The 13,665-nt window shown below is 43.7% G+C and overlaps 1 protein-coding gene across 1 annotated transcript in view; it reads right to left on the bottom strand.

Annotated features, from left to right (window-relative positions):
- The window catches only part of LOC110489366 (protein 4.1), a 106,242-nt gene that overhangs the window by 61,230 nt on the left and 31,347 nt on the right, over positions 1-13,665 (bottom strand). The window contains 5 exon segments of the mRNA XM_090227465.1: positions 3,179-3,266; positions 3,831-4,049; positions 5,152-5,227; positions 5,483-5,527; positions 5,846-5,888. Coding sequence (XP_090083591.1) covers positions 3,179-3,266; positions 3,831-4,049; positions 5,152-5,227; positions 5,483-5,527; positions 5,846-5,888 — 471 coding nt within the window.

The raw sequence follows: 13,665 nt of genomic DNA, 5'->3' as shown, positions 1-13,665 counted from the left end.
AGAGAGACAGACAGACAGAGAGAGAAAGAGAGAGTGTAAAACTCTTCAAATGCAAGACTGCTGGAACATTTTTATGATTGCGCTCAGATTTACAGTATACCATTCACTTTACACTGATTGCATTTTAATGCAATGACACCAACCCACCACTGGGGGGCAGGATAATGACCTCCATATTTTATTTAAATCCCTGCATCTCTGATACAAACAGATTGACCTCATTTCTGCTATTAAAACGGTGGTCTGACAGAGGCACGCGTTACTCCGTTTTTTTGGGGGGGGGGGGGGGACAGAGGGACAGACACGAACACTGACTCCACAGCTAACGTAGGCTACACTGCAGCAGACAGGAGGTGAGTGGGTGTTATAACCTCTAACTATGTAAAACACCGTGACCGAGTCCCAGATGGCAGCCTATATCAAATCAAATCAAATGTATTTATAAAGCCCCCCCCTTTTTTTTTTTTTACATCGGCAGATGTCGCAAAGTGCTTATACAGAAACCCTGCCTAAAAAATAAATTAAAAACATAAACAGCAAGCAATGCAGATGTAGAAGCACTCTATAGTGAACTATCTTTGAAGGGGCCCTGGTCAAAAGTAATTCACTATGAAGGGAATAGTGTGCCAGTTGGGACGCAACCTTGTTATCATCGTCAGGCCTGCTCTACCCAGATGTGATTTAACTGAACTCCAGCGGACAAGACAGGGAGGACACTGAGGGACTATCTGATCTAAAACACACGTGTCCCTTTACAGGTTGCCTAACTAAACTAACATATTATTCACACATCAACAACAATGTGATGTCACTACGCAGCACCTTCATTCACTTTTCAGTAGTGGAAATGTGTTAGCACTGTAGCTAACCAAACACTATAAAAAGCTTTAGCACTGTAGCTAACCAAACACTAAAAAAAGCTTTAGCACTGTAGCTAACCAAACACTATAAAAAGCTTTAGCACTGTAGCTAACCAAACACTATAAAAAGCTTTAGCACTGTAGCTAACCAAACACGTTACCTTGGCCTGGGTTGTGACTACATTACCTTGGCCTGGGTTGTGACTACATTACCTTGGCCTGGGTTGTGACTACATTACCTTGGCCTGGGTTGTGACTACATTACCTTGGCCTGGGTTGTGACTACATTACCTTGGCCTGGGTTGTGACTACATTACCTTGGCCTGGGTTGTGACTACATTACCTTGGCCTGGGTTGTGACTACATTACCTTGGCCTGGGTTGTGACCCTACATTACCTTGGCCTGGGTTGTGACCCTACATTACCTTGGCCTGGGTTGTGTCCCTACATTACCTTGGCCTGGGTTGTGACCCTACATTACCTTGGCCTGGGTTGTGACCCTACATTACCTTGGCCTGGGTTGTGACCCTACATTACCTTGGCCTGGGTTGTGACCCTACATTACCTTGGCCTGGGTTGTGACCCTACATTACCTTGGCCTGGGTTGTGACCCTACAGTACGTTACCTTGGCCTGGGTTGTGACCCTACATTACCTTGGCCTGGGTTGTGACTCTACATTACCTTGGCCTGGGTTGTGACTCTACATTACCTTGGCCTGGGTTGTGACTACATTACCTTGGCCTGGGTTGTGACTACATTACCTTGGCCTGGGTTGTGACTACATTACCTTGGCCTGGGTTGTGACTACATTACCTTGGCCTGGGTTGTGACTACATTACCTTGGCCTGGGTTGTGACTACATTACCTTGGCCTGGGTTGTGACTACATTACCTTGGCCTGGGTTGTGACTACATTACCTTGGCCTGGGTTGTGACTACATTACCTTGGCCTGGGTTGTGACCCTACATTACCTTGGCCTGGGTTGTGACCCTACATTACCTTGGCCTGGGTTGTGTCCCTACATTACCTTGGCCTGGGTTGTGACCCTACATTACCTTGGCCTGGGTTGTGACCCTACATTACCTTGGCCTGGGTTGTGACCCTACATTACCTTGGCCTGGGTTGTGACTACATTACCTTGGCCTGGGTTGTGACCCTACATTACCTTGGCCTGGGTTGTGACCCTACAGTACGTTACCTTGGCCTGGGTTGTGACCCTACATTACCTTGGCCTGGGTTGTGACTCTACATTACCTTGGCCTGGGTTGTGACTCTACATTACCTTGGCCTGGGTTGTGACTACATTACCTTGGCCTGGGTTGTGACTACATTACCTTGGCCTGGGTTGTGACTACATTACCTTGGCCTGGGTTGTGACTACATTACCTTGGCCTGGGTTGTGACTACATTACCTTGGCCTGGGTTGTGACTACATTACCTTGGCCTGGGTTGTGACTACATTACCTTGGCCTGGGTTGTGACCCTACATTACCTTGGCCTGGGTTGTGACCCTACATTACCTTGGCCTGGGTTGTGTCCCTACATTACCTTGGCCTGGGTTGTGACCCTACATTACCTTGGCCTGGGTTGTGACCCTACATTACCTTGGCCTGGGTTGTGACCCTACATTACCTTGGCCTGGGTTGTGACCCTACATTACCTTGGCCTGGGTTGTGACCCTACATTACCTTGGCCTGGGTTGTGACCCTACAGTACGTTACCTTGGCCTGGGTTGTGACCCTACATTACCTTGGCCTGGGTTGTGACTCTACATTACCTTGGCCTGGGTTGTGACTCTACATTACCTTGGCCTGGGTTGTGACTACATTACCTTGGCATGGGTTGTGACTCTACGTTACCTTGGCCTGGGTTGTGACTACATTACCTTGGCCTGGGTTGTGACTACATTACCTTGGCATGGGTTGTGACCCTACATTACCTTGGCATGGATTGTGACTCTACATTACCTTGGCCTGGGTTGGGACCCTACAGTACGTTACCTTGGGCTGGGTTGTGACTCTACATTACCTAGGCCTGGGTTGTGACTCTACATTACCTTGGCCTGGGTTGTGACTCTACATTACCTTGGCCTGGATTGTGACTCTACATTACCTAGGCCTGGATTGTGACTCTACATTACCTTGGCCTGGGTTATGACTCTACAGTATGTTACCTTGGCCTGGGTTGTAACTCTACATTACCTTGGCCTGGGTTATGACTCTATAGTACGTTACCTTGCCTGGGCTGTGACTCTACGTTACCTTGGCCTGGGTTGTAACCCTACATTACCTTGGCCTGGGTTGTAACTCTACATTACCTTGGCCTGGTGCAGGTCCACTCCGTACATGGCTAGTTTCTTGGCGTTCTCCAGAAAGGCCATGTCTGCCTGTGCTGGACTCATCGACCTGTAGATGGGACAGACGCCACATTAGCAAGAAGCAATATGGTATCATACAGTAGCGTGAATGACTCTGGCATTACAGATTAATTATGAGTAGCACATTCCTGCTGTGACAATGATTCACATAACACTGATTCACATAACAATGATTTACATAACAATGATTTACATAACACTGATTTACATAATAGTGCACACAGGTGACCCTATGCATCCAGTACAACCACCTCCCGCCTAATCTGAAGGTCTTGTGTGTGGGCATTCTGTTGAGTATACTGTATGGCATGTGTCTCTATGCCAGTGTGTGTGTTTGTGTGTGTGTATATGCATGTGTATATATGTGTGTGTGTGTGTATATGTGTGTATGTGTGTGTGTGTGTGTGAATATGTGTATGTATTGGTGTGTATGTGTGTGTGTATATGTGTGTGTGTGTGTTTATATGTATGTGTGTGTTTGTGTATGTGTGTGTGTGTGTGTATATGTGTGTGTGTTGGGGAAGGATGTGTGTGTGTATGTGTATGTGTATGTGTGTTTGTGTGTCTGTGTGTATTAAAACCCCGCCATGACCTGTATGTCTTATGCAACTCCATGACTTTCTCCTCCAGTCCCTTGGTTTGTCCCGGGGCCAGCCTCAGGTCCTTGGCGTAGTCAGGTGCGTGTGTCTCTGGGTCGTACTCCCCCAGCTCGGACTGCAGTGCGTAGGATCCCAGAAGGGCCAGTGTGACAAAGGAGCAGGGTAGACGGCCCCCCAGGATGTCCTTACGCAGCTGGAGACACAGGTAGTACCTGGCCAGGTGAAGATAAATAAAGGGGTGTGACTAAGTCCTTTTCAAACCAAGGTGCATATTGACAATAGACTAAGTCCTTTTCAAACCAAGGTGCATATTGACAATGGAGCAAACTGAAGATAGTCAGCGACTCCTGGCAGGAAAAAGGAAGTTTTCTTAATTTTAAAGAAAAACATTTGTGTTAACAATTAAATATATTTCCTACCGTTGTCCTATTAAGAAAACCTGTCGTACACACGCACAGAATACCTGTCGTACACAAACACACACACACACAGGCAGAATACCTGTTGTACACAAACAAAGCTAGAGGTCAGCATGAGGTCACAGACCACAGGGCTTCCAGGAAGCAGCAACAGAGAGATAAAGCATCCCAAATGGCACCATATTCCCTATAGGGCTCTGGTCAAAATATGCACTATGTAGGGAACAAGCAGACAGAGAGAAGACTAGCAGAGACAGAGAGCAGACTAGCAGAGACAGAGAGTAGACTAGAAGAGACAGAGAGCAGACTAGCAGAGACAGAGAGCAGACTAGCAGAGACAGAGAGCAGACTAGCAGAGACAGAGGGAAGACTAGCAGAGACAGAGAGCAGACTAGCAGAGACAGAGAGAAGACTAGCAGAGACAGAGAGCAGACTAGCAGAGACAGAGAGAAGACTAACAGAGACAGAGAGCAGACTAGCAGAGACAGAGAGAAGACTGGCAGAGATAGAGAGCAGACTAGCAGAGACAGAGAGCAGACTAGCAGAGACAGAGAGCAGACTAGCAGAGACAGAGAGAAGACTAACAGAGACAGAGAGCAGACTAGCAGAGACAGAGGGAAGACTAGCAGAGACAGAGAGAAGACTAACAGAGACAGAGAGAAGACTGGCAGAGACAGAGAGCAGACTAGCAGAGACAGAGAGCAGACTAACAGAGACAGAGAGAAGACTAGCAGAGACAGAGAGAAGACTAACAGAGACAGAGAGAAGACTAACAGAGACAGAGAGCAGACTAGCAGAGACAGAGAGCAGACTAGCAGAGACAGAGAGAAGACTAACAGAGACCGAGAGAAGACTAGCAGAGAGAAACCAGACAGAGGAGCAGGTAGAGGTTTACCTGGTGATGTCTTCAGAAAGCTGGGCTGGGTCAGGTGGATAGAACTTCACATTGAAGGTAAAGTCATAATTGGTGCCTGAGGAAATAATCTGTCATCAAAACACATTCACATCACGGTAACACTTTCCTCTTGTTAAAACATGCACAGCGATGTTTTAAAAAACCTGGGTCGTATTCAATAGGCACCAAACGGAAACAAAACTGACTGTAAGGGAATAACATGAACTTGTTCAATAAGAAACGCAAATTTTAGTTCCAAAACGTTTAGCTACGGCGTGCACTAATGAATACCCCCCCTGAGTAATGAATGACGACGGTATTTTCGTCTCACCTGTACATGATTGTGCGTCTGCACAGATCTTGTCTAACTTTGCACCTACGTAGGTGGAGCAGAAAATGAAACGAGGAAGTGTCACGGTGAGGTGTACAGCCTTTCCACATTCAGGGTGTGTTCGTGGAAGAAGCTAGCAAGCCAGCCAACTTTATCCGGTTAACTGGTGGTGCTCGACTTCCGCTGTGCGATCAGAACGCCCCAGTGTGCGAGAGAGAAACGCTCTGAACTTACGAAAAGGCCCAGAGCGCACTGCCTGACGCTGGAGGAAATTTACTAACGCACCTACAGAATAATTACCATGAATTTAGCAAGAGGTTACAAGATAGGCTCTACACAATGAGAACAAAGCAGAAGCCTCACCTTGAACCTGCCTGCGGATCTCCTTGGTGAAATCCATCCAGGTCTGTGGAAGATGAGAAGGAACATCATCAGACAAAACAAGGACTCAGACGTGGCTCCAATTATAACTGAACATCAAACACTAGATACAAGAAGCATGTGTCTAATATGTACAGTATCTACAGTGGCAAGAAAAAAGTATGTGAACCCTTTGGAAATACCTGGATTTCTGAATAAATTGGTCATCAAATTTGATCTGATCTTTAATCTAAGTCACAACAATAGACACACATTGTGTGCTTAAACTAATAACACTAATTATTAGAATTGTTCTTGTCTATATTGAATACATAATTTAAACATTCACAGTGTAGGTAGGAAAAAGTATGTGAACCCCTAGACTAATGGCTTCTCCTAAAGCTAATTGGAGTCAGGAGTCAGCTAACCCGGAGTCCAATCAATGAGATGAGATTGGAGATGTTGGTTAGAGCTGCCCTGCCCTATAAAAACCACTCAAACATTTGAGTTTGCTATTCACAAGAAGCATTGCCTGATGTGAACCATGCCTCCAACAAAAGAGATCTCAGAAGACCTAAGATTAAGAATTGTTGACCTGCAAAAAGCTGGAAAGGGTTATAAAGTATCTCTAAAAGTCTTGATGTTCATCAGTCCACGGTAAGACAAATTGTCTATAAATGGAGAAAGTTCAGCACTGTTGCTACTCTCCCTAGGAGTGGCCATCCTGCAAAGATGACGGCAAGAGCACAGCGCAGAATGATCAATGAGGTTAAGAAGAATTCTTGAGTGTCAGCTAAAGATTTACAGAAATCTCTGGAGCATGCTAACATTTATGTTGACGAGTCTATGATATGTAAAACACAAAACAAGAATGGTGTTCATGGGAGGACACCACGGAAGAAAAACGCAAAAAAAACGCAAAAAAACGCAAAAAAAACATTGCTGCACGTCTGAAGTTCGCTAAAGTGCACCTGGATGTTCCACAGCCTCAGGGCCTGGACAGCTTGCTATCACCGACGGAAAAATGAATTCCCAAGTTTATCAAGACATTTTGCAGGAGAATATATATTTGACTTATTCTTTGGTCTGTGTATGTTTTTCCCCCAGTCAACCAGTCGATTAGGGCGTTAGGGGCGGCACCCCACTTGTGATTGGTAAAAAATATGACATATCATGTAATTCATGGATTTTAAATGCTTATAGTGTGGTAAATTTGTACATTTTCCAGTTTAAAATATATTGTTCATAACAAGTAGTGACTTACTACTCTGCTCCACAGTGACCGCCAGCAGCAGCCGCTCCTCCTCCGTGGGCGCATAGGCCGTGAGAACACTTCTTGGGGATTGCTTTGCCAACAATTTACAATGAGGTGGGGAACTGCCCCAACAAAATCGCAGGATTCCATAGCAGAAATCACAGCAGCATAAAGTAAACAAACCATCCTGGGGGCGCTTAAATGCGCGTTCAGTCAGAACTTCTGGGTCTGCTCTAGTCTCTCTCCCAATGACTGTCGCGCCAGATGGCTTCCGCACGCGAGGCTAGATGTGCTCGATCAGGTACAGACGGCACTAAAGCAAAAGGCTAATTGTAATTAATTAACTTAAGTAAATAAGTAAATAAATATTCATAACAGTCATGGGAGCCTGAGACCTGATAAACCGGACAACTTCATCTAACAAGAGTCCAAGGACAGAGGGATACACTAGCTAGAACCTTCTCATCAAGGATCTGGTAGGACCAAAGAGTATGAAGTTGGCTGGCCAACTTGATTGTTTCCCCATGTGGTTCATCAGGTTCCACTGTCATGTTCTGTGGACTAAAACAGCATAAAACCAGCAATATCACAAAGCATGATCAAATTAATTAACCAGCTACAGCTAATGTTTGGAGACATTGATTAAAAAGATGTGGTCATTTTTTTGTGTGAGATTAACCAGTTATCTACCTTTGATAAGCAGCTAGATATAGCTAGCTGGTAGCTTGCTTGCTAGCTAGTTGGCTCTCATGCCTATTTTAAGTCCTTTCTAAACTCAAATCTGACTAACTTGGAACTATAAAGTTATACTACATGATTAACGGTATGTGGACACCTGCTCGTTGAACATCTCATTCCAAAATCATGGGTGATAATATGGAGTTGGTCACCCCTTTGCTGCTATAACAACCTCCACTATTCTGGGAAGGCTTTCCACTAGATGTTGGAACATTGGAGAGAAGCCCAGAATCGTAGCGTTAAGATTTCTCTTCACTGGAACTAAGGACCCCGAACAATGAAAATCAGCCCCAGACCATTATTCCTCCTCCACCAAACTTTACAGTTGGCACTATGCATTGGGGCAGGTAGCGTTCTTCTGGCATCTGCCAAACCCAGATTCGTCCGTCGGACTGCCAGACGGTGAAGTGTGATTCATCACTCCAGAGAACGCGTTTTCACTACTCCAGAGTCCAATGGTGGCGAGCTTAACACCACTCCAGCCAAGGTTGGCATTGTGTATGCTGAGCTTAGGCTTGTGACCCATTTCATGAAGCTCCTGACGAACAGTTCTTGTGCTGATGTTGCTTCCAAAGACAGTTTGGAAGTTGGTAGTGAGTGTTGCAACGGAGGATAGACGCACTATACGCTTCAGCACTTGGAGGTCCTGTTCTGTTAGCTTGTATAGCCTGTCACTTCACTTCATGCTTTGTGACATTATGTTAGCCAGCTATCCCCAGTTAGATAATGCTTTGTGACATTATGTTAGCCAGCTATCCCCAGTTACATAATGCTTTGTGACATTATGTTAGCCAGCTATCCCCAGTTAGATAATGCTTTGTGACATTATGTTAGCCAGCTATCCCCAGTTAGATAATGCTTTGTGACATTATGTTAGCCAGCTATCCCCAGTTAGATAATGCTTTGTGACATTATGTTTGCCAGCTATCCCCAGTTAGATAATGCTTTGTGACATTATGTTAGCCAGCTATCCCCAGTTAGATAATGCTTTGTGACATTATGTTAGCCAGCTATCCCCAGTTAGATAATGCTTTGTGACATTATGTTAGCCAGCTATCCCCAGTTAGATAATGCTTCGTGACATTATGTTAGCCAGCTATCCCCAGTTAGATAATGCTTTGTGACATTATGTTAGCCAGCTATCCCCAGTTAGATAATGCTTCGTGACATTATGTTAGCCAGCTATCCCCAGTTAGATAATGCTTCGTGACATTATGTTAGCCAGCTATCCCCAGTTAGATAATGCTTCGTGACATTATGTTAGCCAGCTATCCCCAGTTAGATAATGCTTCGTGACATTATGTTAGCCAGCTATCCCCAGTTAGATAATGCTTCGTGACATTATGTTAGCCAGCTATCCCCAGTTAGATAATGCTTCGTGACATTATGTTAGCCAGCTATCCCCAGTTAGATAATGCTTCGTGACATTATGTTAGCCAGCTATCCCCAGTTAGATAATGCTTCGTGACATTATGTTAGCCAGCTATCCCCAGTTAGATAATGCTTCGTGACATTATGTTAGCCAGCTATCCCCAGTTAGATAATGCTTTGTGACATTATGTTAGCCAGATATCCCCAGTTAGATAATGCTTTGTGACATTATGTTAGCCAGCTATCCCCAGTTAGATAATGCTATGTGACATTATGTTAGCCAGCTATCCCCAGTTAGATCATGCTTTGTGACATTATGTTAGCCAGCTATCCCCAGTTAGATAATGCTTTGTGACATTATGTTAGCCAGCTATCCCCAGTTAGATAATGCTATGTGACATTATGTTAGCCAGCTATCCCCAGTTAGATAATGCTTTGTGACATTATGTTAGCCAGCTATCCCCAGTTAGATAATGCTTTGTGACATTATGTTAGCCAGCTATCCCCAGTTAGATAATGCTTTGTGACATTATGTTAGCCAGCTATCCCCAGTTAGATAATGCTTTGTGACATTATGTTAGCCAGCTATCCCCAGTTAGATAATGCTTTGTGACATTATGTTAGCCAGCTATCCCCAGTTAGATAATGCTTCGTGACATTATGTTAGCCAGCTATCCCCAGTTAGATAATGCTTCGTGACATTATGTTAGCCAGCTATCCCCAGTTAGATAATGCTTCGTGACATTATGTTAGCCAGCTATCCCCAGTTAGATAATGCTTTGTGACATTATGTTAGCCAGCTATCCCCAGTTAGATAATGCTTTGTGACATTATGTTAGCCAGCTATCCCCAGTTAGATAATGCTTCGTGACATTATGTTAGCCAGCTATCCCCAGTTAGATAATGCTTTGTGACATTATGTTAGCCAGCTATCCCCAGTTAGATAATGCTTCGTGACATTATGTTAGCCAGCTATCCCCAGTTAGATAATGCTTCGTGACATTATGTTAGCCAGCTATCCCCAGTTAGATAATGCTTTGTGACATTATGTTAGCCAGCTATGCCCAGTTAGATAATACTTTGTGACATTATGTTAGCCAGCTATCCCCAGTTAGATAATGCTTTGTGACATTATGTCAGCCAGCTATCCCCAGTTAGATAATGCTTTGTGACATTATGTTAGCCAGCTATCCCCAGTTAGATAATGCTTCGTGACATTATGTTAGCCAGCTATCCCCAGTTAGATAATGCTTTGTGACATTATGTTAGCCAGCTATCCCCAGTTAGATAATGCTTTGTGACATTATGTTAGCCAGCTATCCCCAGTTAGATAATGCTTCGTGACATTATGTTAGCCAGCTATCCCCAGTTAGATAATGCTTTGTGACATTATGTTAGCCAGCTATCCCCAGTTAGATAATGCTTCGTGACATTATGTTAGCCAGCTATCCCCAGTTAGATAATGCTTTGTGACATTATGTTAGCCAGCTATCCCCAGTTAGATAATGCTTCGTGACATTATGTTAGCCAGCTATCCCCAGTTAGATAATGCTTCGTGACATTATGTTAGCCAGCTATCCCCAGTTAGATAATGCTTTGTGACATTATGTTAGCCAGCTATCCCCAGTTAGATAATGCTTTGTGACATTATGTCAGCCAGCTATCCCCAGTTAGATAATGCTTTGTGACATTATGTTAGCCAGCTATCCCCAGTTAGATAATGCTTCGTGACATTATGTTAGCCAGCTATCCCCAGTTAGATAATGCTTTGTGACATTATGTTAGCCAGTTATCCCCAGTTAGATAATGCTTCGTGACATTATGTTAGCCAGCTATCCCCAGTTAGATAATGCTTCGTGACATTATGTTAGCCAGCTATCCCCAGGTAGATAATGCTTCGTGACATTATGTTAGCCAGCTATCCCCAGTTAGATAATGCTTCGTGACATTATGTTAGCCAGCTATCCCCAGTTAGATAATGCTTTGTGACATTATGTTAGCCAGATATCCCCAGTTAGATAATGCTTTGTGACATTATGTTAGCCAGCTATCCCCAGTAAGATAATGCTTTGTGACATTATGTTAGCCAGCTATCCCCAGTTAGATAATGCTTTGTGACATTATGTTAGCCAGCTATCCCCAGTTAGATAATGCTTCGTGACATTATGTTAGCCAGCTATCCCCAGTTAGATAATGCTTCGTGACATTATGTTAGCCAGCTATCCCCAGTTAGATAATGCTTTGTGACATTATGTTAGCCAGCTATCCCCAGTTAGATAATGCTTTGTGACATTATGTTAGCCAGCTATCCCCAGTTAGATAATGCTTTGTGACATTATGTTAGCCAGCTATCCCCAGTTAGATAATGCTTTGTGACATTATGTTAGCCAGCTATCCCCAGTTAGATAATGCTTCGTGACATTATGTTAGCCAGCTATCCCCAGTTAGATAATGCTTTGTGACATTATGTTAGCCAGCTATCCCCAGTTAGATAATGCTTTGTGACATTATGTTAGCCAGCTATTCCCAGTTAGATAATGCTTCGTGACATTATGTTAGCCAGCTATCCCCAGTTAGATAATGCTTCGTGACATTATGTTAGCCAGCCATCCCCAGTTAGATAATGCTTTGTGACATTATGTTAGCCAGCTATCCCCAGTTAGATAATGCTTTGTGACATTATGTTAGCCAGCTATCCCCAGTTAGATAATGCTTTGTGACATTATGTTAGCCAGCTATCCCCAGTTAGATAATGCTTTGTGACATTATGTTAGCCAGCTATCCCCAGTTAGATAATGCTTCGTGACATTATGTTAGCCAGCTATCCCAAAATAGATAATGCTTTGTGACATTATGTTAGCCAGCTATCCCCAGTTAGATAATGCTTCGTGACATTATGTTAGCCAGCTATCCCCAGTTAGATAATGCTTCGTGACATTATGTTAGCCAGCTATCCCCAGTTAGATAATGCTTCGTGACATTATGTTTGCCAGCTATCCCCAGTTAGATAATGCTTCGTGACATTATGTTAGCCAGCTATCCCCAGTTAGATAATGCTTCGTGACATTATGTTAGCCAGCTATCCCCAGGTAGATAATGCTTCGTGATATTATGTTAGCCAGCTATCCCCAGTTAGATAATGCTTCGTGACATTATGTTAGCCAGCTATCCCCAGTTAGATAATGCTTTGTGACATTATGTTAGCCAGCTATCCCCAGTTAGATAATGCTTCGTGACATTATGTTAGCCAGCTATCCCCAGTTAGATAATGCTTTGTGACATTATGTTAGCCAGCTATGCCCAGTTAGATAATACTTTGTGACATTATGTTAGCCAGCTATCCCCAGTTAGATAATGCTTTGTGACATTATGTTAGCCAGCTATGCCCAGTTAGATAATACTTTGTGACATTATGTTAGCCAGAATCCCCAGTTAAATAATGCTTTGTGACATTATGTCAGCCAGCTATCCCCAGTTAGATAATGCTTTGTGACATTATGTTAGCCAGCTATCCCCAGTTAGATAATGCTTTGTGACATTATGTTAGCCAGCTATCCCCAGTTAGATAATGCTTTGTGACATTATGTTAGCCAGCTATCCCCAGTTAGATAATGCTTTGTGACATTATGTTAGCCAGCTATCCCCAGTTAGATAATGCTTCGTGACATTATGTTAGCCAGCTATCCCCAGTTAGATAATGCTTTGTGACATTATGTTAGCCAGCTATCCCCAGTTAGATAATGCTTCGTGACATTATGTTAGCCAGCTATCCCCAGTTAGATAATGCTTTGTGACATTATGTTAGCCAGCTATCCCCAGTTAGATAATGCTTCGTGACATTATGTTAGCCAGCTATCCCCAGTTAGATAATGCTTTGTGACATTATGTTAGCCAGCTATCCCCAGTTAGATAATGCTTTGTGACATTATGTCAGCCAGCTATCCCCAGTTAGATAATGCTTTGTGACATTATGTCAGCCAGCTATCCCCAGTTAGATAATGCTTTGTGACATTATGTTAGCCAGCTATCCCCAGTTAGATAATGCTTTGTGACATTATGTTAGCCAGCTATCCCCAGTTAGATAATGCTTCGTGACATTATGTTAGCCAGCTATCCCCAGTTAGATAATGCTTCGTGACATTATGTTAGCCAGCTATCCCCAGTTAGATAATGCTTCGTGACATTATGTTAGCCAGCTATCCCCAGGTAGATAATGCTTCGTGACATTATGTTAGCCAGCTATCCCCAGTTAGATAATGCTTCGTGACATTATGTTAGCCAGCTATCCCCAGTTAGATAATGCTTTGTGACATTATGTTAGCCAGATATCCACAGTTAGATAATGCTTTGTGACATTATGTTAGCCAGCTATCCCCAGTTAGATAATGCTATGTGACATTATGTTAGCCAGCTATCCCCAGTTAGATAATGCTTCGTGACATTATGTTAGCCAGCTATC

The sequence above is a fragment of the Oncorhynchus mykiss genome, chromosome 30 (assembly GCF_057628025.1).
Source record: "Oncorhynchus mykiss isolate SJ-2025 chromosome 30, ASM5762802v1, whole genome shotgun sequence".
Taxonomy (NCBI): Eukaryota; Metazoa; Chordata; class Actinopteri; order Salmoniformes; family Salmonidae; genus Oncorhynchus; species Oncorhynchus mykiss.
The sequence above is the reverse complement of the archived record's forward strand: the minus strand, read 5'-3'. Positions and strand labels throughout refer to the sequence as shown.